The 27618-nt window shown below is 43.1% G+C and overlaps 1 protein-coding gene across 8 annotated transcripts in view; it reads left to right on the forward strand.

The window, feature by feature from the left end:
- The first annotated feature begins 3416 nt into the window (after window positions 1–3416).
- The window catches only part of SHROOM4 (shroom family member 4), a 212165-nt gene continuing 187963 nt past the window's right edge, over window positions 3417–27618 (forward strand). For 3 of the 8 annotated variants that reach the window (XM_073799436.1, XM_073799435.1, XM_073799438.1), the window contains exon 1: window positions 3535–3666. Coding sequence is in view for 3 of the 8 variants with exons in the window: in XM_073799439.1 (XP_073655540.1) it covers window positions 3550–3666 (117 nt within the window). In the remaining 5 variants the exon portion in view is untranslated. Of the gene's footprint in view, window positions 3667–27618 lie in introns of all 8 variants that reach the window. The other 5 variants (XM_073799439.1, XM_033849380.2, XM_033849382.2 and 2 more) reach the window with 5 other exon arrangements.

A 27618-nucleotide genomic window follows, 5' to 3' on the forward strand; every position in this document is an offset into this window, starting at 1 on the left:
ATTCAGAAAGGAGCTAGAGGCACTACTATGAGGAAAATTGTATTCAAATTTGTGTTAAAAAATAAAAAAGTTCAAAGAAGGACTGCTATTTCAATCTCCTTCCTACCAATAAAGGTAAACTGGTCAATAGATTTCTAATGAGAAAAGACTCCTGTGAGGATTTTTTTTTTTATGAGGTGGAAGTAAACACCCTGTTTTTAATTTCTCTCTCCCTGTTTCTGCTGATGAATCTTTTGCCCACCTCCCCTGTTGGCTCCTTTTTAGATCCTTTGTGATCCTTCTTGACTTTTAAATACTAGCATAATATTTTAAATATTAGCATAATCCAAGGTTTCATCTAAATCTCCATTTTCTTATCATTCTGATATCCCTGCATGAGATTATCCACTCCAAATGGCTTCAACTATAATCCAAATGTGTATTACCAATCACCATTCCTCTCTTGATATGCGGTTTCCTATTTCTACCTGCTTACTGGACATTCCACCTTTTTACCCACAGGCAATTTAACATACTTTAGAGTGAATTTATCATCTGTCCATTGGCTGCACACACACACACACACAGACACACACACACACACACACACACAGAGAGAGAGAGAGAGAGAGAGAGAGAGAGAGAGAGAGAGGAGGAGGAGGAGAGAAATACACCCCTGGACTCTTCTCCATTGCTTTATTTTCACATGGTTCATCTCCGTCATTAACTTATCATTAAGTTATAACACATATAACTATGTTTAGCCACTTGCCAGGAAGTAGTCCCAGAATTTTCAAACTGTAGAGGAACTTAAGAAATCAAGTAGCTCAATCTTTTCCATTAACAGAGAGGGGCAGTGATCTGCTTAATATCACACAGCAATTTAATGGCAGAACCAGCTTAAAATCCAGGCATCTCACATCCTACCCTGTACCCTTTCCATTACATAATCATGCTCCCACTAACTGTACTTCCAAGGAAGAATGAGATCCCTGCCACTAGCAGTAATTTTTATCAGTAAAGAAGCAAGATTATCCAGCCATCCGATGTTCAAAATGGCTACTTATGTGCTGTTTGCACCAGGGGCTGCGTAATTTATGTTCTTTTGCTCTAATAATGGAAATGATAAACTGAAGAGTACAACAAGACATCAGTGTGGAGTAAGTCTTGGAATGAAAATAGATTGGTTAAAGGCTAGCTCAGTGCTTGCTTTCATAATAAGGTTGTGAGGATTTTGACTCTTTCCTTACCAAAGTGTTTTCATATGTATTATTTCATTTTAGTCTTCAACAGGCCTGGGAGGGAGGGAGGTCAGGGCTTATTAGCTGAAGTTTATAGATGAAAAAAAATGAGACTGAAAACAGTTCAGTGATTTGCCCAAGGTCACCCATCTAATTAGTGACAAGGCCAGGGCTCACATGTGTGTCTCCTGCTTCCCAATCTCTTTTCTCTAGTCTAGACACATAATTCTAGTAGACCTTGAATGATGACCACAGATCCTGTGAACTGCACTTTATAGATTTCTATATGCTGAAACTGAAACATGCTAAGTTTTACCAAGTGACAATCATGGAGATAGAAGTCTTATCTCAAAAAGAAGACAAAGGAAAAAAATAAAAGCTCAGTTTCAAGGTGGGACAGAACAAATGAGTGTTATGTCATAGGTTGACATGCAATCAAGAAACAGCTGCCATTTTCTCAAATTTTCTGCTTTCTAGTAGGAGAAATGCAAACGAAAAAATGAACATGATTGAAAGGATTTTTGCAGGTCTAAAAATCTAAAAGATTGAAGGTGGTTCCCCACGTAAGTCATCTCTAAAGACTTTTTTCCTTTTTTTTTGTTTTTTAAAAAATATTTTTATTGGAGTATAGTTGATTTACAATGTTGTGTTAGTTTCTACTGTACAGCAAAGTGAATCAGTTATACATATCTAAGGACTTTTAAAAAGCAGGTTATAAACACCAAAACTGCAGTTTTATTAAAGAAAAGTCAGGTCACTATCATATAATGCAGACAGTCCAGGAGGCGGAGAAGAAAGGATTGGGGGAGGGAAGAGAGGCTGTGAGAGAAGTTTCAGTGGCCTGAAGGGGCACACACAGGCTGAAGTGTGTTGAAGAGGCTGTGACAGGTGAGGAAATGGAAGCAAAGAGTGACAACCTTGTCTGCAGAAAGCTGACTGTGGAAGTAAGGGTGTCATGGTGTGTGTTCTTGGCGAAGAAGAAGAAACTGCACAAGAAGAAGGCAAGAGATGGAACAGGCAATAGAGCATTGAGGGGTTCTGTGGAGTCACCACTGAGTTGTCAAAACTTTCCCCGCTACTGGGAAGCTCTTTAAAAACTCACTGCCTGAATATGGCTCCAGAGACAACACCTCAGAGAGGGGTGGTAACCGTGCCCAGGTCAAGACTGAGAAATCAGCCCAAGATTTAGTAACAAATTCACTTTTGGGGACTATTAGTGTGGGTATTTGTTTGGTCTGTTCTAAAAGCTCAGCTCAGACACTACAGCCTCAAGCATGAACAGATGAGCAGAGACGTTCTGACCCCTGTCTAAAAGCCGATTCTTCCAAAAGGCACCACATTGTTAATTGGCCAGCTTATCAATGGATGCTCCTTCCTGTAGGTTTGTTTAGGAGTGAAAACAATACTGCTAGTCATAAACTTTGCTGATTCCTGGCTTGGTCATCTCAGTGGGGCAAGTGCAAGGCCGTGCCAGGAACTCCAGATGACTGGAACATACATGAGCACAGTGCTACCCATAGACGCCAGCACTGAGCCAGGGTGCGGCTGAGCCTGGGCAGGGGGCATCCTCAAAGTGCTTCTTTATTTAAACTATGCTCCGGGGCGATGTTTCATAATGACCCCACACACCTAGCTCATACACACAGAGCAGCCTACACACACAGCCCCACTGTGTTCGCTGGCCTGCTTGCTTGACTTTCCATCCCTCTAGGCAAGGTCCACAAATTAGCAGCTTTGTAACCCTCCCAGGACCCGGTTCTCGGGACCTTCAGAAGAAAAAGGCAGTCAGAGAAACATGAACGCGCTAATCGGGAAACCAGCATTTCAGCCCACTCAGCCACGCGGGCCATCCACACTAACGACTTCCACCTCCCCTCGCCTCGGCTGGCTGGAGGGGCGGGGAACTCTGCAGTAAGGAGGAGAACCAAAGAGGGGGGCCTGCCTGAATGAAACAATGTAACAATTGATGTGAAGCCTCGCCTTGCTCCCACTCCCCAGCGATCCTATAGGCGAGGTCCCAGTGACTGCCCCTCCCCATTGCTCCGTTTTCTTGTCCATTACGCGCTATCCCTCCGCCTCTCCTTCTTTCTTTTCTTTTCTTTTTTTTTCCTCCTTCTCCTTTCCCCCCCTCTCTCCCCCTCTCTCCAGCTCCGTGTCATTTCCTCCTTGCGCTCGCTCGCTGCCCGAGCGTCTCCAGCCAGGAGAGTAGGCGGAGCAGGGCGGTGCGGGGTGGCGTAGCGCTGGAGGGCTATGGTGGTGGAGCCGCTGGGGGCGGAGGCAACGTAGCCCCCGCGGAAAAGGAGCCCCGCGGCCCTGAGCCGAGCGGAGGATGGAGAACCGGCCTGGGTCCTTCCAGTACGTCCCTGTGCAGCTGCAAGGGGGGGCGCCCTGGGGCTTCACCCTTAAGGGGGGTCTGGAACACTGCGAACCGCTCACAGTGTCTAAGGTAAGAACTGGCGGCTCTGTCCCAGCGGTGCCCAACTTTGAATGGGCGAGCGGGTGCGCAGGCTGCCGCGGGACGCGGCCCTCAGACCAAATTTGAAACTTGTTCGGTGCTGGGGATGAAAGCCCCGACGTGAAGCATTAGCTACACTGGTGGGGGGGGGGTCTGGCCACCAGCCCCGGCGCGGACACCCCTTCGGGGTGGCGGGAGCGCTGGATGAGAATGCGGCCGGCCCCGGGTTAGAGCCCCGCGCGCAGACACCCTCGGGAGGGCTCGGGGGCCGATTCTGCTCCCCAGTGTCTGGGCGGTTGCTCCCCTCCGTTGGAGCTGGAGGAAGTGGTGGCTGTTGGGGGTTCCTCCTTGGAAGTTCCCGTGCCCCTGCGGGACAGCGACGGGCTGAAGGGACAGGCAAGGCGCCTTGGCACATTTCTTCAAGGCGTCGGTCCCTGGATCGACCGGCGGGTCATTTCGCCCGGGCAGGTTGCGGGGCGAGGGTCCGGTGTGGGAACGGAGATGAGGCATCGGTGGCTTTCGTCAGCCTCACTTCCCACGGCCGGACGCGCGCACATCCATTCAGCCGGTGGGGCGTTGCTGCTGCCGCTTGGGCTCGGCCTTTCCCTCCCGCCGGAGTCCTGCCCCAGCGCTGGCGAGATTTCCTGCACGTTGAGGAGAGTGGAGGAAACTTTTGCGCCATGGAGCGCAGCTGTGCCGCCGCCGCCGCCGCCGCCGCCGCCGCCGCCGCCGCCGCCGCCGCCGCCAGGGTTTGTTTGTTTTAGGAGGCTGTGGTCTGCTGGAAGCCAAGTTGCAGCTGAGGGCAGGGCAGAGGAGCTCTCCCGAGCACTCCAGAATCCCTGAGCAAGCCATCCCCCGGTAGGGGTGAGTGTAGGGGGTGGGGGCCGCGGGGGCTGTAACTGGGAAGAGAGATTTGCAGGACGACTCACCTTGAGGCGCCAGATGCCCAAGGGAGCGAACTTCACGAACTTTATCCTGTTGTGTTTTTTTTGTTTTTGTTTCTCTGAAATGCTCAAATCTGAAAAGCCCTTCCCCTTACAACCCGCTCAAATTGCAGTTGAGGTGGAAGACGTGGGTTTGGGCTGCAGATAAAAAGATGTGGTTTCTCTGTGGGGAACAAATGTCACTTTATTGTTTTGGCTTCTTAACGTGGGTCACGTCTCAGCAGGAGGTGGCGAATGCCCCCGCCACACCCCTGCGTAACCTGTGCCCCTTTCGCCAGGCACCGGAGCTGCTGGTTAACTTGTAGGGGGTCCTTCAGGCCTTGGGGGCCACACTCTTAGCAATCCTGGGGTGTTGCCATGGGGTGTACCAATCATCTTGAGTGCCTGAGGCAAAACTTTGAGGGGCTGTCAGGGAAACCTGGGATCTTTAGCTTCCCCAAACACCAATAACCAGCCCAGATCTTCACCCAGCACCCCCTTTCCCCATACTAGTCATGTATTTCTAACCAGCCTAAGATTGCTTTGTCACCCACTGTCACGCCATTCCTTCCCCCCCCCACACAAGTCACTATCCCTTTCCCTCCAATATTATCCGGAGGGAGTAATAAGCTTTTTTTTTTAAACACTCTCAAACAACCCCTTTGAGGAGGGGAATCCTGGCCTTCAGGAATTTCTTCTAATCAAACTCCTCCTCTCCCTGCTCTTTCCACCAAGGTCAGAACTGTCTATGCAGCCCTCCATGGTCTGGCAGTTCCCCCCTTTCTTTTTCTCCTGACACCACCCACAGACTTTCCAGTCTGCCCAGACAACCTGCCTTGGAGAGGTCATTTTTCACCCCTGCCCAGGGCTGACCCATCCTGAGAAGCACCCCAGAGAGTGGTTGCTGCTGTGGTCCTGGATTGTTTTGTGAGCCAGCAAGAACATGGCAAGGGGGTGTTACTAAGTATGGGGCAGCCAACAATTTGTGGTCTGGCTCGGGGATTATTTGAGGGTAGATGAGGGTTTCCTTGGCCAAGACGTTAAGGAAATGACTCGTGTGTTGAGAGGCAGGGTGCCTTTTAACGACTCCCTTTCTGCTGAATGTACAGTTGACCCCTATTATATATGAAGGATCATTATTACACACATTTGGATATGCAGGGGGTAACATAATTTCTCCCATTTATCCCAGATAGCTTGATTCCTTCCAGTAAAAGCCAGCTATATATAACCTGGTTAGCCCTATTACTGTATAAAGGGGCCATGGCATTTTTGTAAGGTGCAATGGTTGCCTGTATTTTTTTTCTTGCCAAGACAGTATGTGGCATAGTTCATTAATCCCCTTTTAATTTTTCTACCTTAGTTTTGTTTCCCCTTATGCTTCAGAACAATACAGATTTCTTCTTGAAAATAGCTTCAGTCTGTACACATTGGTGGGGATGGGATGGAAGGGTGTACAAAGAGAATTGTATTGACAGATTGAAAACTTGGGTTCTAATCCTTGCTCTGCCACTCACTAGCCCCAGGATCCTGGGTGCATCACTTGCCCTCCCTGGGCTTAGATGTCTTTAAAGAAGACTATGACAGTCTGGTAGCCAATCCTTTATGCCAGTGGTAGGCTCCAAATCTATAATATTTTCTACCACTTGGAGAGTTTATTTTTTTAATTATTATTTTTATTGAAGTATAGTTGATTTACATTTTTGTGTTAGTTTCAGGTGTACAGCATAGTGATTCTTTTTTATTCAGGTTATATTCCATTATAGATTATTACAAGATATTGGGTATAATTCTCTGTGCTATACAGTAAATCCTTGTGGCTTATCTGTTTTATGTATAGTAGTTTGTATCTGTTAATCTCATACTCCTAATTTGTCCCTCCCCCTCTCCCTATCCCCTTTGGTAACCATAAGTTTGTTTTCTGTGTCTGTCAGTCTGTTTCTGTTTTGTATATAGATTCATTTGTATTATTTTTTAGATTCCACGTAAAAGTGATATCATACAGTATTTGTCTTTGTCTGACTTATTTCACTAAGCATTATACTGTCTAGGTCCATCCATGTAGCTGCAAATGGCAATATTTCATTCTTTTTTATGGCTGAGTAGTATTCCATTATATATGTGTGTGTGTGTGTGTGTGTGTGTGTGTGTGTGTGTGTGTATATATATATATTACATCTTTATCCATTCACCTGTTGATGGAAACTTGGGTTGTGTCTATGACTTGGCTATTGTAAATAGTGCTGCTAAGAACATTGGGGTGCATGTATCTTTTCGAATTAGAGTTTTTGTTTTTTCCAGCTCTATACCCAGTAGTGGAATTGCTGGATCATATGGTAGTTCTATTTTTAGTTTTTAAAGGAATCTCTATACTGTTCTCCGTATTGGCTGCACCAATTTACATTCCCACCAACAGTGCACAAGGGTTCCCTTTTCTCCACATCCTCTACTTGGAGAGTTTCTCAATTCTTCCGGTAGTACTGCAGTTTGTGAAGGGGCATGGGGCAATACCATTGAGGGATGTATCCAGTCTTGGCGGCCTCCCACCCCAGTGACCTTTTGCACGCCAGCTTGTGTTTCCAGAGTAGGTGAGCACTGGGTTGCAGACACTCCCTGGTGGAGTCTGGGCTCAGGGAGTAGGAGAGGACTGTTTTGGTGACTCCAAATCACTTGTGATGATCTCAGGTCAGGCAGAGACAGAGGTAAGGTGCCAGAACCATGGTAAGAAATATTGGAGAACCTCCTTCGGTGTCATGGGGAAAAACACCCCATGGATCTGATGTGGTGTACATGCTTGGAGATAGCTTGTGGAACAGGTGGAGGCATCTTGGGAGTGGAGGAATTTGAGGAAAGATGATTAGTGGGAAGAGTGCATAGAGTGTGAAAGTGTATTTCATATTTGTTATGGGGGACCCTTTGGATCAGGAAATAATCAGGTTGGGGAAATCATTAGTTCCTATAGGCTCCTATGATTTCCCTGAAAGTAGGGAATTCAGCTGCCGAAGTTGTGGAGACTGGTATAGCCTTCTCTTAACAATTAAGTGACAAAAAAAGAAGAAATGTTAAAAAACAACTATTATTATTGATTATCCCATGTGTTAAGGGATGGTTTATGATTGCCCCATACAGTGTGATGTTCCCAAAGAAATGTGACCAACTAGAGAATTGGGCCCATGCCCTTGGCGTTATTGATTCCTTTGGTTAGCATCTACCTCGTTGACCCAGGGGGCCTGTCTGGATGAAGTGGAGATTCTCTTCTAATCAGACTTGGCTATTTGCTACCTAGGGGTCCCCCTCTACCCCCTCTACAGTGTAGACAGTCATCCATGAAGTTGGCTCCATGCGCTGGAAAAGATCCACTTTGGAGGGTGGGTGACCTTTTCAAGGTTCTGGCGCCAATGATTATGCATCAGATAGGGCCTCTCAGAGGCCTCAGAGATTCAAATTGTATCCTCCTGTGGTGTGTGTGCGTGCGTGCGTGTGTGAGAGAGAGTTGCTAAGCTGTAGTGTAAGATTCCTATACTCATTTTGAGTTCTTGGAAATGTGCCCTGAGGTTGGCTGAGGGTGGAGAAAAGAAAGGGTGGAGACCAATGTGGGGATGCAGGAAAAGGAGAAGGAGGAAAATTGGGGAGAAGGACAAGACATTGCAGAAACTGGCTCACCCTACATATTTGCCCTTTTCCTGGCCCATTTTTGGTGGCAGTCTCTATCTGGCACAGTGAAGGAAGTGGATGCTAGTTACTGCCCTGGAACAAAGTAGGGTGGGGTGGGGCAGTAGCCTGGAGGAGGAAGAAGCTTCACCTCCTCCACTTAGTGTGCACTGATGTTGCTATATTATTTTATCCTCTTTGGACCCAAGATTCTATTTGCCAAATGAGGGTCGTTGGCCCATCTTTATTAGCACAGATGATGTGAAAATGAATTGGGCAAACCCTAATTCTGTGTGACATCCTTAGCCTAGGAAAATGGCAGGACATGCTCTTTGTTTTTATACCCTCCCCCATCCCCACTATGACTTTATTTCTAGAAGAAGTACACAAAGAGGCATTTGAGATTTCAAGAGGACGTGGGTAAAGTCAGATTCAGGCTATCTTGTGGCTGGCAGTAGATTTGGCTGTGACTTTGAGTTCTTGTTGGGTGCAGAGGTAGTGTTATGTGAGAAATGGTAGTTCTATGAAACCTTCTTAGTTATGTTACAGGCCGGGCCCACCCCCAGAACAGGGCTTGGCATTCACAAGGAGACCCTTCATGGGATGTGCTTCTTGAGAGCTTAGTCCAGCCTGGTTACTTAGATGAATCTCCTCCTCATCTCTGCTTCTAGAATCAGCAAAGATGTCTACTACCTCAGTTCCCCAAATGCTCCTCTCTCAGAAAGTAAGCTTTTGGGGACATGGGGTAGGAATCCATCCAGAGAAATACAAAGAAGGTTGGAGGGAGGTAGTAAGGCAAAGAGGGTGGGTGGTATGTCTGGCAACCCTGGGCTGAGCTTTGGGTACACACTACTTTGGGGCCTGCTGGGCTGTCACAACACACCTGGTAACCTATTGCAATCCACACATGTGCTCCCTGAAGTGAAAAAAGGCCAAGCCTATTAGAGGCTTTTCCTTCTCTAAAACCTCAAAGAAAATAATTCAACTCCAGCTGGAAGACACTTGAATGTTGTCCCTTAACCAGAATTCAGATGATTTTGCCCCTTGCTCTCCTCCATCTCCTCCCAGGAATTTTTTTTTTTTTTAAGAGAAAAGAGAGACTCAGATTTGAGGTTGGTGTTTATGGAGTGATTATCTGGAGGGAACATCAGAATTTTTATAGTTAGGCTTCTTCAGAACCAGGGGACAAAAATATGCTGACCTGTCTGAGAAAAGTTAATGAAGAACAGCAGAGATTAAGTGAAGGGCTGCTCTAACAAAGCACCCTCCTTCCCCGACCCTCACCAAAGGGCAGACTCAACTCAGGCCTGCTAACGGAATGCTGTTCTTTGAGGTGGCTGGAATCACAGATTAGCAGAGTGAGGAAGGCCTTGTGAAAGTCACCTGGTCTTAATCTTAACCGATCCATGTGCAGTAGCCCTGAGCTTGTTCTCCTGTGGTCATGGGGGAGCTCACTCCCTTCTTAGCCAGTCCATTTCAGTGTTGAAAAGTTTTGACTGTAGTAGACATCTTTTTCTCAGGTCGAGCTGAAATCATTCTCCATCTACCTATTCTCTATGGGTCCTATATCTCTGCCTTCTGGGACCACACAGAACAAGATGCTTTCTCTTACTTAGGACAACCTTTGGGAGGTCTGAAGACAAAGACTGTGTCTCTTTGTCTCATTTTTCTAGGCTAAAGAGCCTTAGCTCTTTCAGCTGTTCCTTACAGGATCTGAGATCCAGCCTCCTCCCACTCTGGATGCACTCCAGCCTGGCCATGTTCCTCTTGAGTTAGGGAGCCCACAGCTGAATGCAGTAACTGAGGAGAGTCTGACCAAAGTTAGGTAGGACCATTCTTTAAAAAAATACAGCTGAAGACCACTTTGGCTCTTTCTGGCATCCATGCCATACGAAGACTCTGTGTCAAGCAAAGCCTTTTAGTGGAAGTATCTGTGCTGCGGCTAAGCCACACCTGCCCAAGGCCTTTACCTAGGCACCTGGGACAACTACATAAGAGATTTAGGAGGGGCACATCTCATCACTCACTATGTAGTTAGAATTGCCCCTAGCCCTGCCCCTAGCCCAGGTCAGCCTTGGAAAAAGTGTTCTAAGGGAGATGATAGGGAAGACATAAGCCATGAATTCCAGGAGCATATATATTTCTACAGAGTTACAGACAAGGAATTTGTATAATAGAAGAAGGAAGTGGCAGTTGGCGAATAGTGTCAAAATCAGACCTCTAGAACATCAGATTGATTTGATTTGATTTTTAACCAACTGCTGGCTTGGAAATTGTAGGAATAACCTCTCTGAACTTAATTTTCCCCTTCTGGAACAAATAGGTGTCTCCAAGATTGAAGATGCTGACCCTATGTGACATACAAGCAGTCTCCAACTTACGGAACCCCTCGGTGGGAATTTAGACACAGCAGTCCCCAGCCCTGTCAGATGTTTATTTCTGTGCACATTGCCACTGGCACTGGCTGCAAATCTCCTATTGTTGCTGCCATTCCTGTGTTCTGAGGTCTTCTGTCTGTACCTGGAATACCCACAAGAGTCGTTCCTTCTGGAGGTCTTGCACTGACAGTCTCGCCCCTCCCCCACACCCTCACATCTACCAGTTTGTCACCTGAGTTGGGCAAATACCTTTTCTTGCTACTGAAGCCCTGATTGGGGAGTGTATTGAAGTGGAGCTTAATCTTCATTATCACTGAAGGATGAGAGGCCTGGAGAAGAGAGTTAAAGTCTAGGAAATATGTCCCCCTGACACAGTTATTAATAGTGGCCACGTTCAGAACCGTTCTGGAGAGGCCTCTTTCATCGATAGTGTATCACTGATGAAATTACAGAAACTAACCACCATTTACAATATTCTGTCTATAGGGAACTGCATTCAAAGCTCCAAGCTGCTTATTTACGAAAGGTAATCTTGGAAAACAATCCATAAGTCAGGGACAACAAGTGCTCTAGATATCTCTGTTACATAGATGTAGATGGGTTTGGGGTTTCTACTACTATCACTGCCCAGGTGCTCATATCCTTGATCCTGGGGCCAGATTTGTGTGTACATACAGTGTATGCATCATTAAATTTCTCTCTGAAACTGAACTCCAGGTTTACCTGATTTATCTTGTAATCAGCAAGTGACCCTTTTATATTACTTATGTTGGTACCTAGATCACTTTCACTCAGTTTCTATGAAGGCAATATTTTGTTTCCTGGTGCTGCCCTGAAATTCCTGCTTCAGACAGACTTCAATTAAGTCATTAATGAACAAGTTGAGATATTATTTTTCCCTGCTAAAGACTGCGTTCCAAAGACTGGGATGGGATAGAGGTTTGTTTCCTTACACCCCTTCGCCCTATCCAGTGTAAACAGGCCAAGTGGAAAGATTGTCTTAGGCATTAGTTTTGCAAGGGATGATTCGTTCTTCCTCACATCACACTGGCATGTTTACTTGGGCACATAGCCATCCTGGCTGGGCACTGAAATTGCAAAGATCAAGATGACTCCGTTTCTCAAAGAGACTAACTCCTCCCCATTGACTTCACCTCCACTCCCTCCTCTTTCAGTGCGAGTCTGTGACTACGCCATGCTATGGGATGAGCACTGCCTGGTAGCAACAGAGACAAATTTTCCATGCATCTAGGCTACCCTTCTTTCATGTCCAGTCTTTGGTTCCCAGCCCCCACCCACCAGCACCAAGTTGCTTGAGGCCTACATTTGGGACTGTCTCATTCAAGTGTCACTACTTCTTGGTTCATTCATTGTCTTCCCTGCCCGCTGTCCAAAACCCAGCTTTTTGTTGTTGTTGTTGTTTTTCTTTTTTGGTACAGTGGGCCCTTCTAGTCTGCTGTACCAGTTCTGTCCCTCTTGGCTCAGCCATACTTCCGGTGTGGGGAGGTTGGGGGAGAGAAGTTCACAGAGTTAAGGTTGATAAAGTTTGAAAACTCTCAGCAAATTGGTAGCCGGATCAGGGGGAACTTTTCTCATACTGTGTCTCTCTCTGTCCTGTTTCAGTGGAGGACTGGACCTTTGTCGCATTCCTGATATTCTCTTATCAACTCGCTGAGTAATCTTGGCATGTTATTTCACCTCTCTGTACCCTCCTGTTTCTTCTCAGCCTCTCTGAGGGGCAAGCTTCTGCTTTATTGACGGGATGCTAAGAGCTCCAGGATCTTCGCTCATGATCTAGGCTGTGGAAGTGTAAAGGCTGACTGACAGCAGGCAGTTCTTCCAGGGCTTAGCTTTTCTCCACGCTCCTACTTCCTATGTTTCCAGAAGTGGCTGTTTCCTGGTATGTTCTCAGGGACGGCGTGCCGCATGGTCTGTTAACTTTCACTCGAGTCTTTTAATGTTACATCTGTGAGGAATGCGGGAGGTGGGACTAATTTGACAGGATCAAGGGTTAAGCCCAGTGATGGACAGACCCTTTGTGGTGTCTTCTGGCCCCCACCCTAACGCCACTCAGCAGATTCCCAGCTGTATGGTCTTCTCTCTTCCTGAGCCTCTGGCAGGGAAGTTTTGAATGGTTCTCCTATACTGCCTTTCACGGTCCATCAGAAATTGATTTTTCTTTTGGGGGAGGGGGTTGGGGGTGAGATGAGGTAGACTTGGGAGGAAAGCTCGTTCAACTAGTTATTCTGGAAAGGGGTTAGAGTCTCATGGCTGCTGCCCCATCTTTGCTTATGAGAACATGACAAGCTAAAGCCTTGCCTTTGTTGGGCTGCCTTGCTGCTTTCCATTTCTTTTCGTTTGTATTTGATGTAAGTAAAACCTCCTCTGAAAACTTCTGCAGGTAGGCAGTTTTTGATGGCATATTATCTCTGACTTAGAGGGTGAGGGATGATATCTTGGAGACTCAGGGGAGAGTAAGTATCAGTTCTTGACTCTCATGTTCTTTGAAGGACTTGACTGAGAGTTTAGAGCTCTGTGTTAATTTAAATTTGTAATCAGGGAGTAGCAAGGCAACAGGAGGAAAAGTGGACCAGGCAGGGACCTGGATACTCCACTTGTGTGGTTGTGCCTCATTGGATGGAGGTAATGCCGTTTGGTTGGATCTCAGCAACCTCTTGAACTAAATGGGTGATCCAGGCGTAGATATGGAGGGATAGGAGAGGTAGTGGACCTACTATGTGGTAAATACTGCTACTTCTAGGTGTTTTACATATATTCTTATTTAATTTTTACAGTAACTCTTTGAGGTAGATATTGATCTCCCCATTGTGCAGATGAGGGGACTGAGGCTCAGGAGAAGTAACAGACTCCATATGGATGAGCTGGCATTCAAATTGACTTCTGTCTGACTCCATATCCCAGACTGTTTCAACACTATCATGTTTACATAGGTGAAAGAAAGAGAGAGAGAGAAAAAGAACTGGATAAGAATATGACAAGGGGTGGGGAATGAGAGAAATTAGAGAAATGTAACTTACTGCAAAAATTGGTACTGTTAACAGTACATGCCAGTCAGGGGTCAGGGTCAAAGGAAAGGTTTTGTTTTATTTTATTTTGTTTTAAATCTCAAGTCAGGGTAAGAAGTATAAGCTTGGATTCAGAAGACCTGAAGTTCAGTCTTCGTTTTGCTGCTCAATATTTGTGTATGACTGGGCATGTCATTTTCCTCTCGGTGTCTCCATTTCCTCATTTGCAAAATGAAAATAATAAAACTTGCATTTTTTCCCCAGTAGGGAGGGAGATTGATTTTATCTTTTATCTCATATAAATACTAGATGTGTATGTGATTTAAGAAAGGAAAAGCATTCTACAGGTGTCCCTTATTAAGCAGAAATGCTCTTAAGGGAATTCTGAACTTAAAAAATTAAGTGTATGAAGTTACCAAATCTTTGGAAGTTGTATGAAATGGCAGGACATCTTTAATGTGACGTTTGCTCCTGGCAGAAGTTGGAGGACCAGACATGATTTCTGGCTAATGTTTGAAGAGACAGCAATTTGAAAGGCTGTGCTAAGCCTTGTTTGGCTCCTACCTAAGAGTTCTCAATTAAGCCTCCAATCAATCAATCAGTCCACCAGTCAACACGTATTTGTTGAACACTTTGTAAAGTGCCTTACCCTAAACTAGAGAATACAAGAGATAGCCACCATGGAAGACCTGTTCCCTGGAAATGACAGTTTTGTTGAAGAGAGGCACTACTGCAAGCCTGGGGAACAAAAACCTTAATTTAAGTGCTGAAACCATGGGCTAGGATCTAAGAGCAACATTTTAAAAAATTTATTGAAGTATAGTTGATTTACAATGTGTTAATTTCTGCTGTACAGCAAGGTGATTCAGTTATACATATACATACATTCTTTTCATATTCTTTTCCATTATGGTTTATCACAGGATATTGTATATGGATCCCTGTGCTATACAGTAGGACCTTGTTGTTTATCCATTCTGTATATAATAGTTTGCATCTGCTGATCCCAAACTCCCAATCCATCCCTCCCCGACCCCCCCTTGGCAACCACAAGTCTGTTCTCTATGTCTGTGAGGAAGAGCAACATTTATTCAGTGAGAAGAGAGTTCATTGCAGGCTGATGTGGTTAGGGAGCTTTGTGGAGAAAGGAAGAATTGAAGCTAGACCTTGAGGGCTATACAGGATTTAGGTAGGTTGGGGAGGAAGAAAGGCATTCATTCCAGTTAGTACAATTGCTGCATGTCCTAAGGACTCAGGCGACAGGCCAGTTGGTTCACCCCCACAGTGAACTAAGAGTATGAGCTCCCCAAGGGCCAGGTATGTGTGGTTTCTTCATTTATTCACTTATTAATTCATGCATTAAATTTATTGAGTGCCTGTTCTAGGAGCTGAGCTATACTTCCTATGGCCTGTGAAACCAGTGCACAGCCCCACGAACGTCACTTTTATTTGCTTTCTAAAAATACTTTCATAGTACGTACCTTGGACCAGGCACTGGTTTTCTATTTTAACACATATTAGCTCCTTTATCAATCCCATTTTGCAGATGAGGAAATTGAGGAATAGAGAGGTTAGGTAACTTGCCCAATGTGATACTGCTTGTGTGGCTGGATAAGTGGATCAGTGAGGATCTGCTTGAGTAATGAGACATAAGGGTGAATGGATTTGAGCCAGTTATTCTGAAGAACCCAGAACATTGGGCTATAGGATGGATTCAGGTTGGAAGTATGTAGCCATTTTGTTGTTTTTTGGAGGATTAGAGTTAAAGTATTAAAAATAAAGCATCTAACACAGTACCAGCCATATAACTGCTTACACAAGGAAAGACCTGTACTGAACAATTGGAGATGGCATTATAAAGGAATCAGTCATCTTGGCAACGTGCTGACTGTTGTTAACACATTAGCAAGTTGCCAGAGGTTGTGGTAATATACACCATTTGGATCTGAAGAAATGAGGGAGAGGCAGGAGTTAGAGATGAATCCAGTATTTCTAATCTAGAAGGCTCTAGGTGGTGACGGAGATTGGGAGGGCTAACCAGGTTTAGTTAAGTTTTGGATCTTCTGAGACCATAGGACCATCAGGGAAAGGAGTTCCATAGGCAGTTCAGAAAAAGAAAAAGAATTTTATTTAAGGCCACTGGTCAGTTAAAACAACAAATCATTATTTTAGGAACATAATGGTTAACACAGATGATTTACTAATCTGCTGATTGTTGTGGAAATGACTTAATTGCCAGACAATCTCATGCCCCAACAGACATTGGAACAGGCCTGCATTGTTATTTAATGGGCTTTTCTGGTCATAGTTTGGTCTTGCTATCTCCTCCAATCTGCAGGCTGCCTAGTCACCTGAGGTATTACTGGCTGAAGTTCTTTCTGTCTAACTTAGTACTTTCAAGTGATGGGGAAGTCCAGAAATCAAACAAACAAAAAATAGAAGAAGCTGTCAAAACGCCAAAGTTCAGACATGAAGCTGGAAATGTTAAAAGATTCAAGGCTGTTAAAAAACATCAGTTGTCTTGCCAAGATATTTAAAGATTGTTTTCGCTATATGAAAAGTAAAATGTGGAGGCTTCGTAAGGCAAACTCCACTGGAGTTTCAAGTCTGGATTGCATTTTTGTTGTTAGTAGTTTTATGCTCTCTGCATGGGGGAGTATTATTAATCTGTGAATATCATTGTTCATATTTCTGCAGTAGCATTGGTTCTTAAAATGTGACCTTTGAAAAAGCATTGTTAAACTTGCAAATATGATTTAATTGTTTTCAGTGGTGTCCTCACCGTACTTTCATCCTGAGTTTTATATTAAAATAAAAAAGAAACTAACACAACATTGTAAAGCAACTATACTCCAATAAAAATTAATTAAAAAAAGGAAATAGGGATTTACTTCACAAATTCATTGGCTGCAAATCTGGCTGGAAAACATCACTTTATTATTAAGAGACTTCTGCACATTTGGAGTGATTATCTGACCCAAACCCTAGACTGGATGTCCTGTATACTTACAGAAAATTCTCAGGAAATGTTAACTTTCCTACCTCCTTCCTTCTTAGATTTGCTTTCTAGATCCATTACTTTTTTTTGTACAGCATCACATGCTTTTCTGCATGGTGAAAAACTGAAATTCAGAATGTTGTAAAGATGCTTGTGCCATGGAACTTGGTCTCTTCACTCCCTCCCTCCTCGTAGACAAAACTCATTTCATGCTAAAAATCTAATGGGCACGTGGGTTCGCTTTACCTAACTCTGACCAGGTGAAATAGCTTGTAATTTATATTTGAAACTGATTTGAGTATCTAGCTGCTGGGGGTGTTTTTGTGAAAAAGGCTTACCCAAGTGCTCCGGCTTTTTTTTTTTTTAACATCTTTATTGGAGTATAATTGCTTTACAATGGTGTGTTAGTTTCTGCTGTATAACAAAGTGAATCAGCTATACATATACATATATCCCCATATCTCCTCCCTCTTGTGTTTCCCTCCCACCCTCCCTATCCCACCCCTCTAGGTGGTCACAAAGCATCAAGTGCTGGGGCTCTTGCAAGAGCCAGCTTGCCAGTTTGTCTCTGCTGTGTGAGTGCTGGTGGGAGGATGATACTCTCCCTCTCTGGATGTAAAGGGTTAAATATGTAATTTTCATGTTTTCCCATGCCTTTGGCTGGAGAAATGTGCAGTGTTCTGAAACCTGCCCAGGCCCTGCACATATTGTATCTGCTTAAGGAAGGTTTTGGCTCTTAGCCCTTCTCAGCTGCATTAGGGTTCAGGTTTCATCCTTCTCCCCTTCCAGCCACTAATAAAAGCCAAAAGAATTAAGAATCAGGGAGAGTTAATTCCCACTGCTAAGACCCAGGTGGGGCCCTTCCACCTCCCATCCCAGCTTCTAGGTTAGAGCCCTAATTTAGGGCTGAGCTCTAGTCTAAGCCTGTAAGTGACAGTGATCTGGAACAGGCCCCAGAAAAGCACTTGACAATCAGGTTTTGACTTATGTTGGCATCTCTCTCTCTCTCCCCCCGCTCCCTCTCCTGCCTCCCCCCTCCCTCTCTCTCCCTTCTCCCTTTCCCCTCCAGCTCCTCTGTTGGGATCTTAGAAGAGACCAGGGGCCAAGCCAACCGATGCTATTACAGAAATGGAAATGATGTATCATAGTTCCTTTCTTCTAAACTGGGAGTTTGGGATGAAGCTTCTACTTTTTTCTTAAGTTCCTGACCCAGCTTCAGTACAACATTAGGAGTCTCATTCAGAATAAGAAATGTCATTGATATCTCACCCAGCTTAAAAGAGATGCATAGTAATGAGCTCTGAAATTGTGAGCTCAGACAGAGAAGGCAGCTTTGAAGGAGGATCTTGCAAGAGCTGGGACAGGCAGGAAGAAGCCTCCTTCTGGAACAACTACACTATTGTAGTGGCCTCTTCAATGGTTTCCCTCCCTTTGATCATCCCCCCTCCCACTTAAAATTATTTAATATTTCCCTGCTACCTCCAAAATAGAGCCCAAACTACTTTAGCCTGGTGTAGGGACCATTGTCCACTGGGCTCGAGTCTTACTTTCTAGCATTCCTTCCAGGACCCAACTTCTCAGGCAGAGTCTTTTCCTCTCCACTCCCCCCACCAACACACCTGGGAAGTTCTGTCCTCCAAATTTCCCATCGCGATGTTCTTTGAGTGGCTCGGCTTCATATTGCCGACTCAGAAGGCCTGCTCCCTTCTCCCCTCCCCTCCCACTTGGGCCTAACCTTCAAGCCCTACTCTATGCCCCAAGCGCATCATCTCAGTCTGCTCCTGGTGGATGTAATCTCTCCCTTTTTGGAATGCTGGACTTCTGATTTTCCAGTAGAAATTTTTGGGGACTTTGACTGCCCTGTGTCTGGTTTGCTGGACCAAAATCTTCTAGAGGACAATGGCTGTGTCTTCTGTATCTTTACTATCCTCAGCACAGAGCAGAGCAGATTCTCCATAATAGTTTGCTGAAAGAGTCAAGCAAAACTTTTGTACTCAGTAACTGGTCACGTCCCCCTTTCTTCTCCCCATTACAAATGAGAAAGAGAATATGACTTGAAGAGCTGGATATATTAACCGAGTTTTCCAGTCTTTCTGAGAAACCTAGTAAGTGGGGTGAGCCTTGAATGACAGACACATACGAGCTTGGGACACAGGGAACGAATAGAAGGAAGTAGTGGTACAGGTGGACATGGAGAGGGATCCCAGGTGCAACCCTGGATGAGAGGGGAGAGGGCGGCAGTGGAGGCTAGGGTCATCTACCTGCTTGTCCAAGAGCTGCCTCGAGTTGCGTTTGCAGTGGTTGGGTTTCTTGCCGCTGCAACTCCTGTGCGTGAGCTGTGTTCCTGAGGCTTGCATGTGGGAGAGGCCTGCTGGCTGATGATTACAGCATTCCCTTGCTGTTGGGAAGCGTTGCTGCGAGACTCTTAAAACAGCAGCCACCCCTCTTGTTGCTATGTGTTCAGGGAGGGCAGAGTGTGAGGCTTCTGCCTGAGTCAAGTGTTTCATTGCTTCAGCTGAAGCAATATGAACCTACTCTGTGTGTGTGTGTGTGTGTGTGTGTGTGTGTGTGTGTGTGTGTTTTCACTTTTGCTTAAGCAAGCCCTAACGTGTTCTGTCTGACTAGCCTTGGATGTGAGTCACCGTCTGGTATTTATACCCAGTGCCTTAAGTGTCCTTATTATTTGACCATGACATTCCTTTTCTCACTGTTTTACTCAAAGCTGAGAATGCTGAAAAAGGCCAAAAGGAACCTTCTCCGTCCCCCTTCCTAATGGGGGTCTCATCTAATTGGCAGCTGTCTCTGTGGAAGTCAGTTAGGTTATGTCAGAGCACTAAAGGAAACACATCAAAACTCACACTGGCAGTACTGTGACAGTTTAAGATACACTGTGGGGTCTTCTCTTAATTTGTTCCTGCCCAGACTAGTGCTAGAGAGTTTGATTGCTGGAGCAAACTTTAGGAACAGGCCTCGAAAGAGACCCCAGGGAAATGTTTATCCTCATCAGGATCTCATAGTAAGTTTGCAACGAGTACAGCAATCTGAGAAAGTCTTAGAGGAGATAATTCAGTCTTTGCAGGCGTTGGTGGAGAAACAGAATGTTAGCTTGCTCCTCACTGCTGTTCCCATTAAGGTCCTTCTGAAGTTGACAATTTTGTCTTGGGAGGGTGCTCTTAGAGTGTGGGAATGTTAACCCCATCAGGGGCACTGTTGTTATCAAAAGGACAGAGCCTCAGAGAGGAAGGACACGATTGCTAGCATGGTCATTTGGAGGCTAGGCAGGCGGTAAATCATTTGAGAATGAACTAAAAGTTCAAAGGGCAGGAGGGAATGCTTTGGGTGACCTCATAGGTGTGTGAAAAATCAAAGGGATAGCTGATGTGCTTTTATTTTTTGAGGGCTGGTTCGAAGGAGCAAGAGAATGGAAGTACACAGTAGGAAATTGGCGTCACTATTTTCATGTGCTTGGGAGTCAACTCTGGGATGGGGATGATCAAAGCTACCATTGATTAACTGCCAATTACATTCTGGGAATTTTATGTGCATAATCTCTAATCTTATCACTACTGTAAATTGATAGGATTCCTATTTTACAGATGAAAAAAAGAGGCTCAGAGAGGCCAAACAACATTCTCAAGGTAACAAAGCCAATAAGTGGTACAGCTGTGCTTTGAACCCAGCTTGGCCCGACCCCAAATCCTATGCTTGTCCCACTATACTTTGGAATTTTGTGTCAAATCCTCTTTTTGTGCCTCACGTTCTCTTTCTAATACCAATATTAACTATTCCTCTGCCCACGTTCTGTGTGCCATAGCATTGGAGAAGAGGCAGGTCACACAGACCAGTCATTCCCAAGCTTTCCTGGAAAGTTTTTAAATATGTGAATTAGACTCTCAGGATTAAACAATATGGTGTTTGATATGTACTTAGTAGTGTCCCTATTCTAAGAGGCAGAAATTGAGGCTGAGAGAGTTTCCAAAATCCATTGGACCTGTAAGTGGCAGAGCTGGTATTCAAAATTCAGATTTTAGAGTGCCTTTTCTTCCCAATGCCCATGATGTGAGATGCTCTCACACTGGGACAGGGGAAGTGATAAACAAAAAACTCTTAAACTGTCTAATGGACAGTGTCTACTTGAATAACTTTTCTCTTTTTTTTATCTCAAACCCCAATATATCAAAAACGGAACTTGTTATCTTCCCCTTGCCAAACAGGCTCTGTCCTTGGCCTCCTGCCTCCCACTTAGCCAGCATTGAAATCTTGGAGTCACTGCTTATTCATCCTCTATATCCAATCAATCATCACATGCTGTCAGTCCTTCTTCCTTCAAAATAGCCCTCATATCTACTCCCTTCCTTTCAAATCCTGCTACTCCCACTCTCTTCCAAACCCTTATTTATTTCTGGATTTCTGGATTCCTGGCTGGCTTCCCCGCCTCTAGGCTCACCCCTTTAAAATTTACCCACTTCCTCTATCTGAGAATTTTAATTTCCTTGTCTGTACAGTGAAGAAGCTGAACTGGCTGGTTGACCTTTGCCGTTCTTTCCAGCTCTGATATTCTAGACCAGCAAACCCGCCATTGACTCTCTTGTACTGCCCTCTCTCACTTGAACAGTTGCTCTGGCTCTATGCTTAGTCTTGCATAAAACTCTCCTCCATATTGTTCCTAGCATCTTTATCTGAAATCAACTTACAGTTGAAAGGAATCTTTGAGGCCTTTCAAGTTGGCCAACACTGACCCACTGCCTGACTGCCATTTATGACACCCTTGACTTTGGTTGACCAGACTGTGCTTGAACCCTTCTGTTGATGGTAAAAACGCTCTCACAAGCCAGCTCTTTGCACTGTCAGGCAGCTAGAGTTGTAAAAATCTCCTACCACAAATTGACAACAATTACTCTGCCTTTATGGCACTCTATTATTCAAAACTTTCTTCATTTTGATTTAAGTACCAACCCCTCAAGTTTGGCAACCCAAGTTCTCCATAATATGGCTTCTACCTTCTCTCCTAGCCTTAAATCCTGGATACTTCCTTTGCACTTCCTCCAAAAAAAAAAGGCTGACATTCGTCGCACACTTACTGGATGCCAGACACTGTTCTAAGTCATTTTACATGTATTATCTTATTTAATCCATACAGCAACCATATAAATTCCTATTGTTCTTCCCCATTTTGCAGAGGAGGAAAATGAAGCATATGGAATTCTAAATGATTTACACAAAGTCTCACAGCTAGTAACTGGTAGAGCTAGGATGTTCATCCAGAAGGGCTGTTTTGAGACCCCATGTCTATAACCCCTGCCATACACAGTAAGCCCCAAATGTGACAATTCACAATTTCCTAAACATACCCAGTGCTTTGTTCATTATCTTCTTTCAACACCTTCTTAGTCCTATCTACCTGACTAAACCTTGCCTATTCTTTGAGGCTCAACACAAATTATACTTCCTTCTGGTACCATTCTACTCTATCTTCCATCCCTCCATTCTTCTTCAATTTTCCTCCCATAAAATCCTTACAGTTTTCTTCACGTCTCTGCTAGAGCTCATCATGTTCTTTCTAATGAGCAGTGTGAACCTGTTTTATATTCCTCATGGAGATTTTTTTTCATATTTTAAGTTTATATGAATTTTGCTTTCTGAATCTGGTTTCTTTCTTCAGCTCAAAATTTCATTTCTCTCATTGCCCTGTAGTTTGTACATTTGTTCCCAAGTACCATCAGTGACAGGGACAAAAACCAAACAGTTCAAGCATTGCCATCTGTAGTAATATTTTATAGTATTTATTGCATAGTAATGTAATTTATATATGTATTACTTTTATATTACATTTATAAAATGTAATATGAATTTTATATATTATATTTATTATATACTATAATATTAATTATATATTATATTAAATATTTATTTATTTAAACTGAGAGCTGAATGAGGAGCAACCTAAAAATAAGGAAGGATTTTCTTAGAGCCTCTATTCCCAATATGACTGCCTTAACATTTATTACTTTTCATTTTCCCTCTTCCTAGCCCTTAACATTTTTTGCTATACTATCTACAAAGTGATATAAATTTTGCTTTTTTACATCAATGGATAGATGGATGGAAGGATAGATACTTTGCCACTTGATCTAGAGATTGTGAGTGTGTGTGTGTGAAGTGTTGGGGGAGTAGGTGGTGGTGGTGGTTGTTGGATGGTTGGAGGTAGATGCTAAGAAAAAACCCTTAATTTTCCCCCCAGCTTTATTGAGATATGATTGACAAGTAAAATTGTACATATTTAAAGTGTACAATGTGATGATTTGATACATGTACACTTTTTTGGTGAGAACCCTTTCTTTTTTTCTTTCTTTTTTTTTTTTGCGGTACGTGGGGCTCTCACTGTTATGGCCTCCCCCCGTCGCGGAGCACAGGCTCCGGACGCGCAGGCTCAGCGGCCATGGCTCACGGGCCCAGCCGCTCTGTGGCATGTGGGATCTTCCCGGACCGGGGCACGAACCCGTGTCCCCTTCATCTGCAGGCGGACTCTCAACCACTGTGCCACCAGGGAAGCCCATGAGAACCCTTAAGATCTACTCTCTCAGCAAATTTTAAGTATGCAATACAGTATTATTAACTATAGTCACAATGCTGTACATTAGATCCTCAGAACTCATTCATCTTATAACTGAAGGTTTGAACCCCTTGACCAACATTCCATTTCCCCCACCCCCCATCCTCTGTCAATGACCATTCTACTCTCTGTTTCTATGAGTTTGACTTTTATTTTTAGATTCCACATATAAATGATACGAGGCAGTATTTGTCTTTCTTTGTCTGGCTTGTTTCAATTAGCATAATGCCCTGCAGGTTCATCCGTGTTGTCATGACACTTTCTTTATCCATTTATCTGTCAATGGACACTTAGGTTATTTCCATATCTTAGCTATTGTGGATAATGCTGCAATGAACGTGGGAGTGCAGATATCTCTATGAAATACTGATTTCGTTTCCTTCAGATATATTCCCAGAAGTGGGATTGTTGGATCATATGGTGGTTCTGTTTTTACTGTTTTTGAGGAACCTCCATAATGTCTTCTATAATGGCTATACCAATTTATATTCCCACCAACAGTGTACAAGGGTTCCCTTTTCTCCACATCATTGCCAACACTTATCTCTTGTCGCACCTTTTCATGTACCTACTGGTCCTTTGTATATTCAGATCCTTTGCCCATTTTAAATTGGGTTATTTGTTTTTGTTTTTGTTTTGCTATTGAGTTCCTTATATATTTTAGATATTAACCCATTATTAGATATATGGTTTGCAAATATTTTTCTCCTACTCTGTAGTTTGCTTTTTTACCCTGTTGATTATTCCCTTTGCTGTGCAGAAGCTTTTTAGTTTGATGTAGTCCCACTTGTTTAGTTTTGCTTTTGTTGCCTGTGCTTTTAGTGTCATTTCCATGAAATCACTGCCAAAACCAATGTCATGAAGCTTTATCCCTGTTTTCTTCTAGGAGTTTTATGGTTTCAGGACTGTAAGTCTTCAATGCATTTTGAGTTTATTTTTGTGAGTGGTATAAGTGATAGGTTCCATTCTTTTGCATGTGGATATTCAATTTTCCCAAAAGCATTTATCGAAGAGGCTATCCTTTCCCCATTGTGTGTTCTTGGCACCCTTGTCAAAGATTAGTTGACTGCATGTGCTTGGATTTTGGTGGGCTCTCTATTTTTATTCTGTTGGTCTGTGTTTTTATGCCAGCATCATACTGTTTGGACTACTATAGCTCTGTAATATAGTTTGAAATCAAGAAGTGCAATACCTCCAGTTTTGTTTTTCTCTCTCAAGATTGCTTTGTTATTTAGTGTCTTTTGTAGTTCCATATGAATTTTAGGATTTTTTTCTATTTCTGTGAAAGTTGCCACTGGAATTTTGATAGGAGTTGCATTCAATTTGTAGATTGCTTTGGGTAATATAAATGTTTCATCAATATTAATTCTTACAATCCAAGAACATGGTATATCTTTCTGTTTGTGTCTTCAATTTTGTGTTTTTTTTTGTTCTTGTATATTCAGCTTAGTTATTCCTTTTTTTCTTAAAAAATTGAAGCATAGTTGATTTACACTATTGTATTAGTTTCACAAGTATAGCAAAGTGATTGTTTATATACATGTTTTTTTTCAGATTATTTTCCATTATACATTATTATAAGATATTGAATATAGTTCCCTGTGCTATACAGTAAATCCTTGTTGTTTACCTATTTTATATATAGTAGTGTGTATCTGTTAATCACATACTCCTAATTTATCCCTCCTCCCCTTTTCCCTTTTGTAACCATATGTTTGTTTTCTATGTCTGTGAGTCTGTTTCTGTTTTATAAATAAGTTCATTTGTATTATTTTTTAGGTACCACATATAAGTGATATCATATGATATTTGTCTTTCTCTGCCTTATTTCACTAAGTATGATACTCTCTAGGTTCATCCATGTTGCTGCAAATAGCAATATTTCATTCTTTTTTATGGCCGAGTAATATTCCATTTTATATACATATATATGTGTGTGTATATATATCTCACATCTTCTTTATCCATTCATCTGTTGATGGGAACTTGGGTTGCTTCCATGTCTTGACTATTATAAGTGGTGCTGCTATGAACGTTGGGGTGCATGTATCTTTTTGAATTAGAGTTTTTGTCTTTTCTGGATATACACACAGGAGTGGGATTGCTCAATCATATGGTAACTCTATTTTTAGTTTTTAAAGGACCCTCCATACTGTTTTCCACAGTGGCTTTACAATTTATATTTCCACCAACAGTATAGGAGGGTTCTCTTTTCTCCATTTGTGTCTTCAATTTGTTTTATAGTTTTCAGTGCATAGGTCTTTCACTTCCTTGGCTAAATGTATTCTTTTTGATGCTATTGGAAATGGGATTGCTTTCTTAATTTCTTTTTTTTTTAACATCTTTATTGGAGTATAATTGCTTCACAGTGGTGTGTTAGTTTCTGCTTTATAACAAAATGAATCAGTTATACATATACATATGTCCCCATATCTCTTCCCTCTTGCATCTCCCTCCCTCCCACCCTCCCTATCCCACCCCTCCAGGTGGTCACAAAGCACCGAGCTGATCTCCCTGTGCTATGTGGCTGCTTCCCACTACCTATCTATTTTACATTTGGTAGTGTATATATGTCCATGCCACTCTCTCACTTTGTCCCAGCTTACACTTCCCCATCCCCATATCCTCAAGTCCATTCTCTAGTAAGTCTGCATCTTTATTCCTGTCTTGCCCCTAGGTTCTTCAGAACTTTTTTGTTTTATATTCCATATATGTGTGTTAGCATACGGTATTTGTCTTTCTCTTTCTGACTTACTTCACTCTGTATGACAGACTCTAGGTCCATCCACCTCATTACAAATAGCTCAATTTCATTTGTTTTTATGGCTGAGTAATATTCCATTGTATATATGTGCCACATCTTCTTTATCCATTCATCCGATGATGGGCACTTAGGTTGTTTCCATCTCTGGGCTATTGTAAATAGAGCTGCAATGAACATTTTGGTACATGACTCTTTTTGAATTTTGGTTTTCTCAGGGTATATGCCCAGTAGTGGGATTGCTGGGTCGTATGGTAGTTCTATTTTTAGTTTTTTAAGGAACCTCCATAGTGGCTGTATCCATTTACATTCCCACCAACAGTGCAAGAGGATTCCCTTTTCTCCACACCCTCTCCAGCATTTATTGTTTGTAGATTTTTTGATGATGGCCATGCTGACCGGTGTGAGATGATATCTCATTGTAGTTTTGATTTGCATTTCTCTAATGATTAATGATGTTGAGCATTCTTTCATGTGTTTGTTGGCCTTAATTTCCTTTTTAGATAGTTCATTGTTAATATATAGAAACACAACTGATTTTTGTATGTTGATTTTTTTTCTTGCAGCTTTACTGAATTTGTTTTTCAGTCCTAACAGTTTTTTGGTACAGTCTTTAGGATTTTCTATATATAACGAAAGGTCATCTGCAAACAGAGATAGTCTTACTTTTTCCCATCCAACTTGGATGCCTTGTATTTATTTTTCTTTCCCAGTTGCTCTGGCTAGGACTTCCAGTTCTATGTTGGGTAGAAGTCTTGAGAGTGAGGAACCTTGTCATGTTCCTGATCTTAGAGGATAAGCTTTTAGCTTAATATTTACTACTTCTCATCTTCCCTCTCCCTTACCCTTAACATTTATTGCTATGCTATCTAGAAACTGATATGAATTTTGATTTTTCACATAGATGTCTGGATAGATACTTCACCACTTGAACTTGTAAAATTTAGTGTGTGTGTGAGAGAGAGTGTGTGTGTAAAAAATAGAGATAGAGAGAAAGAGAGAGAGAGAGTGGTGGCGGTAGTGGTGGTGGTGGTAGAGTGGTTGAGGGGGTGATTCTTTTTGGAGCAGAAAGTTTCCATGTTTTCTGTGCTAATAAAGCCCCTTTAAAATGCTACATCCTACACAACTTCCTCCTTCCCCTCCCCTCCTCTCTTCTTTCTTCCCTCTTCTCTCTTTCCTCCCTTCTTTTGGTAGTTATTGTGGTTTCCCATTGGTATTTTGTAAATGATTTCCATCTGAAGTTTCTGAGTTCTCTACTTGAGTGAGATATGCTTATCTAGCATGTTAGACAAAAACATGATTTACTACCCAGACAGACTAATTAAATGGGTAACACATTGGTCTCTACAGGATCAGGATACTTTTGCTAATTCCCTGTGTGTACCAATTTAATTACATTTCAGAAGTCAGAAAAATTTAAGTAGTTCCAGTTGCAGTGTTCCAGTTCACTAAGCATTAACTATAAATCACTAGTGGGTACTTCAAAAAAAATCTGTTGATGGATTGGCTGGTATTTTACATGAGTATAAGCCACCTAACCTAAGGGTCTCTAAGTTTGTTTTGCAAAGTTAAAAACGTGCTCTTGATATCTCT

Source organism: Tursiops truncatus, chromosome X (assembly GCF_011762595.2).
Source record: "Tursiops truncatus isolate mTurTru1 chromosome X, mTurTru1.mat.Y, whole genome shotgun sequence".
NCBI classification, from domain to species: domain Eukaryota; kingdom Metazoa; phylum Chordata; class Mammalia; order Artiodactyla; family Delphinidae; genus Tursiops; species Tursiops truncatus.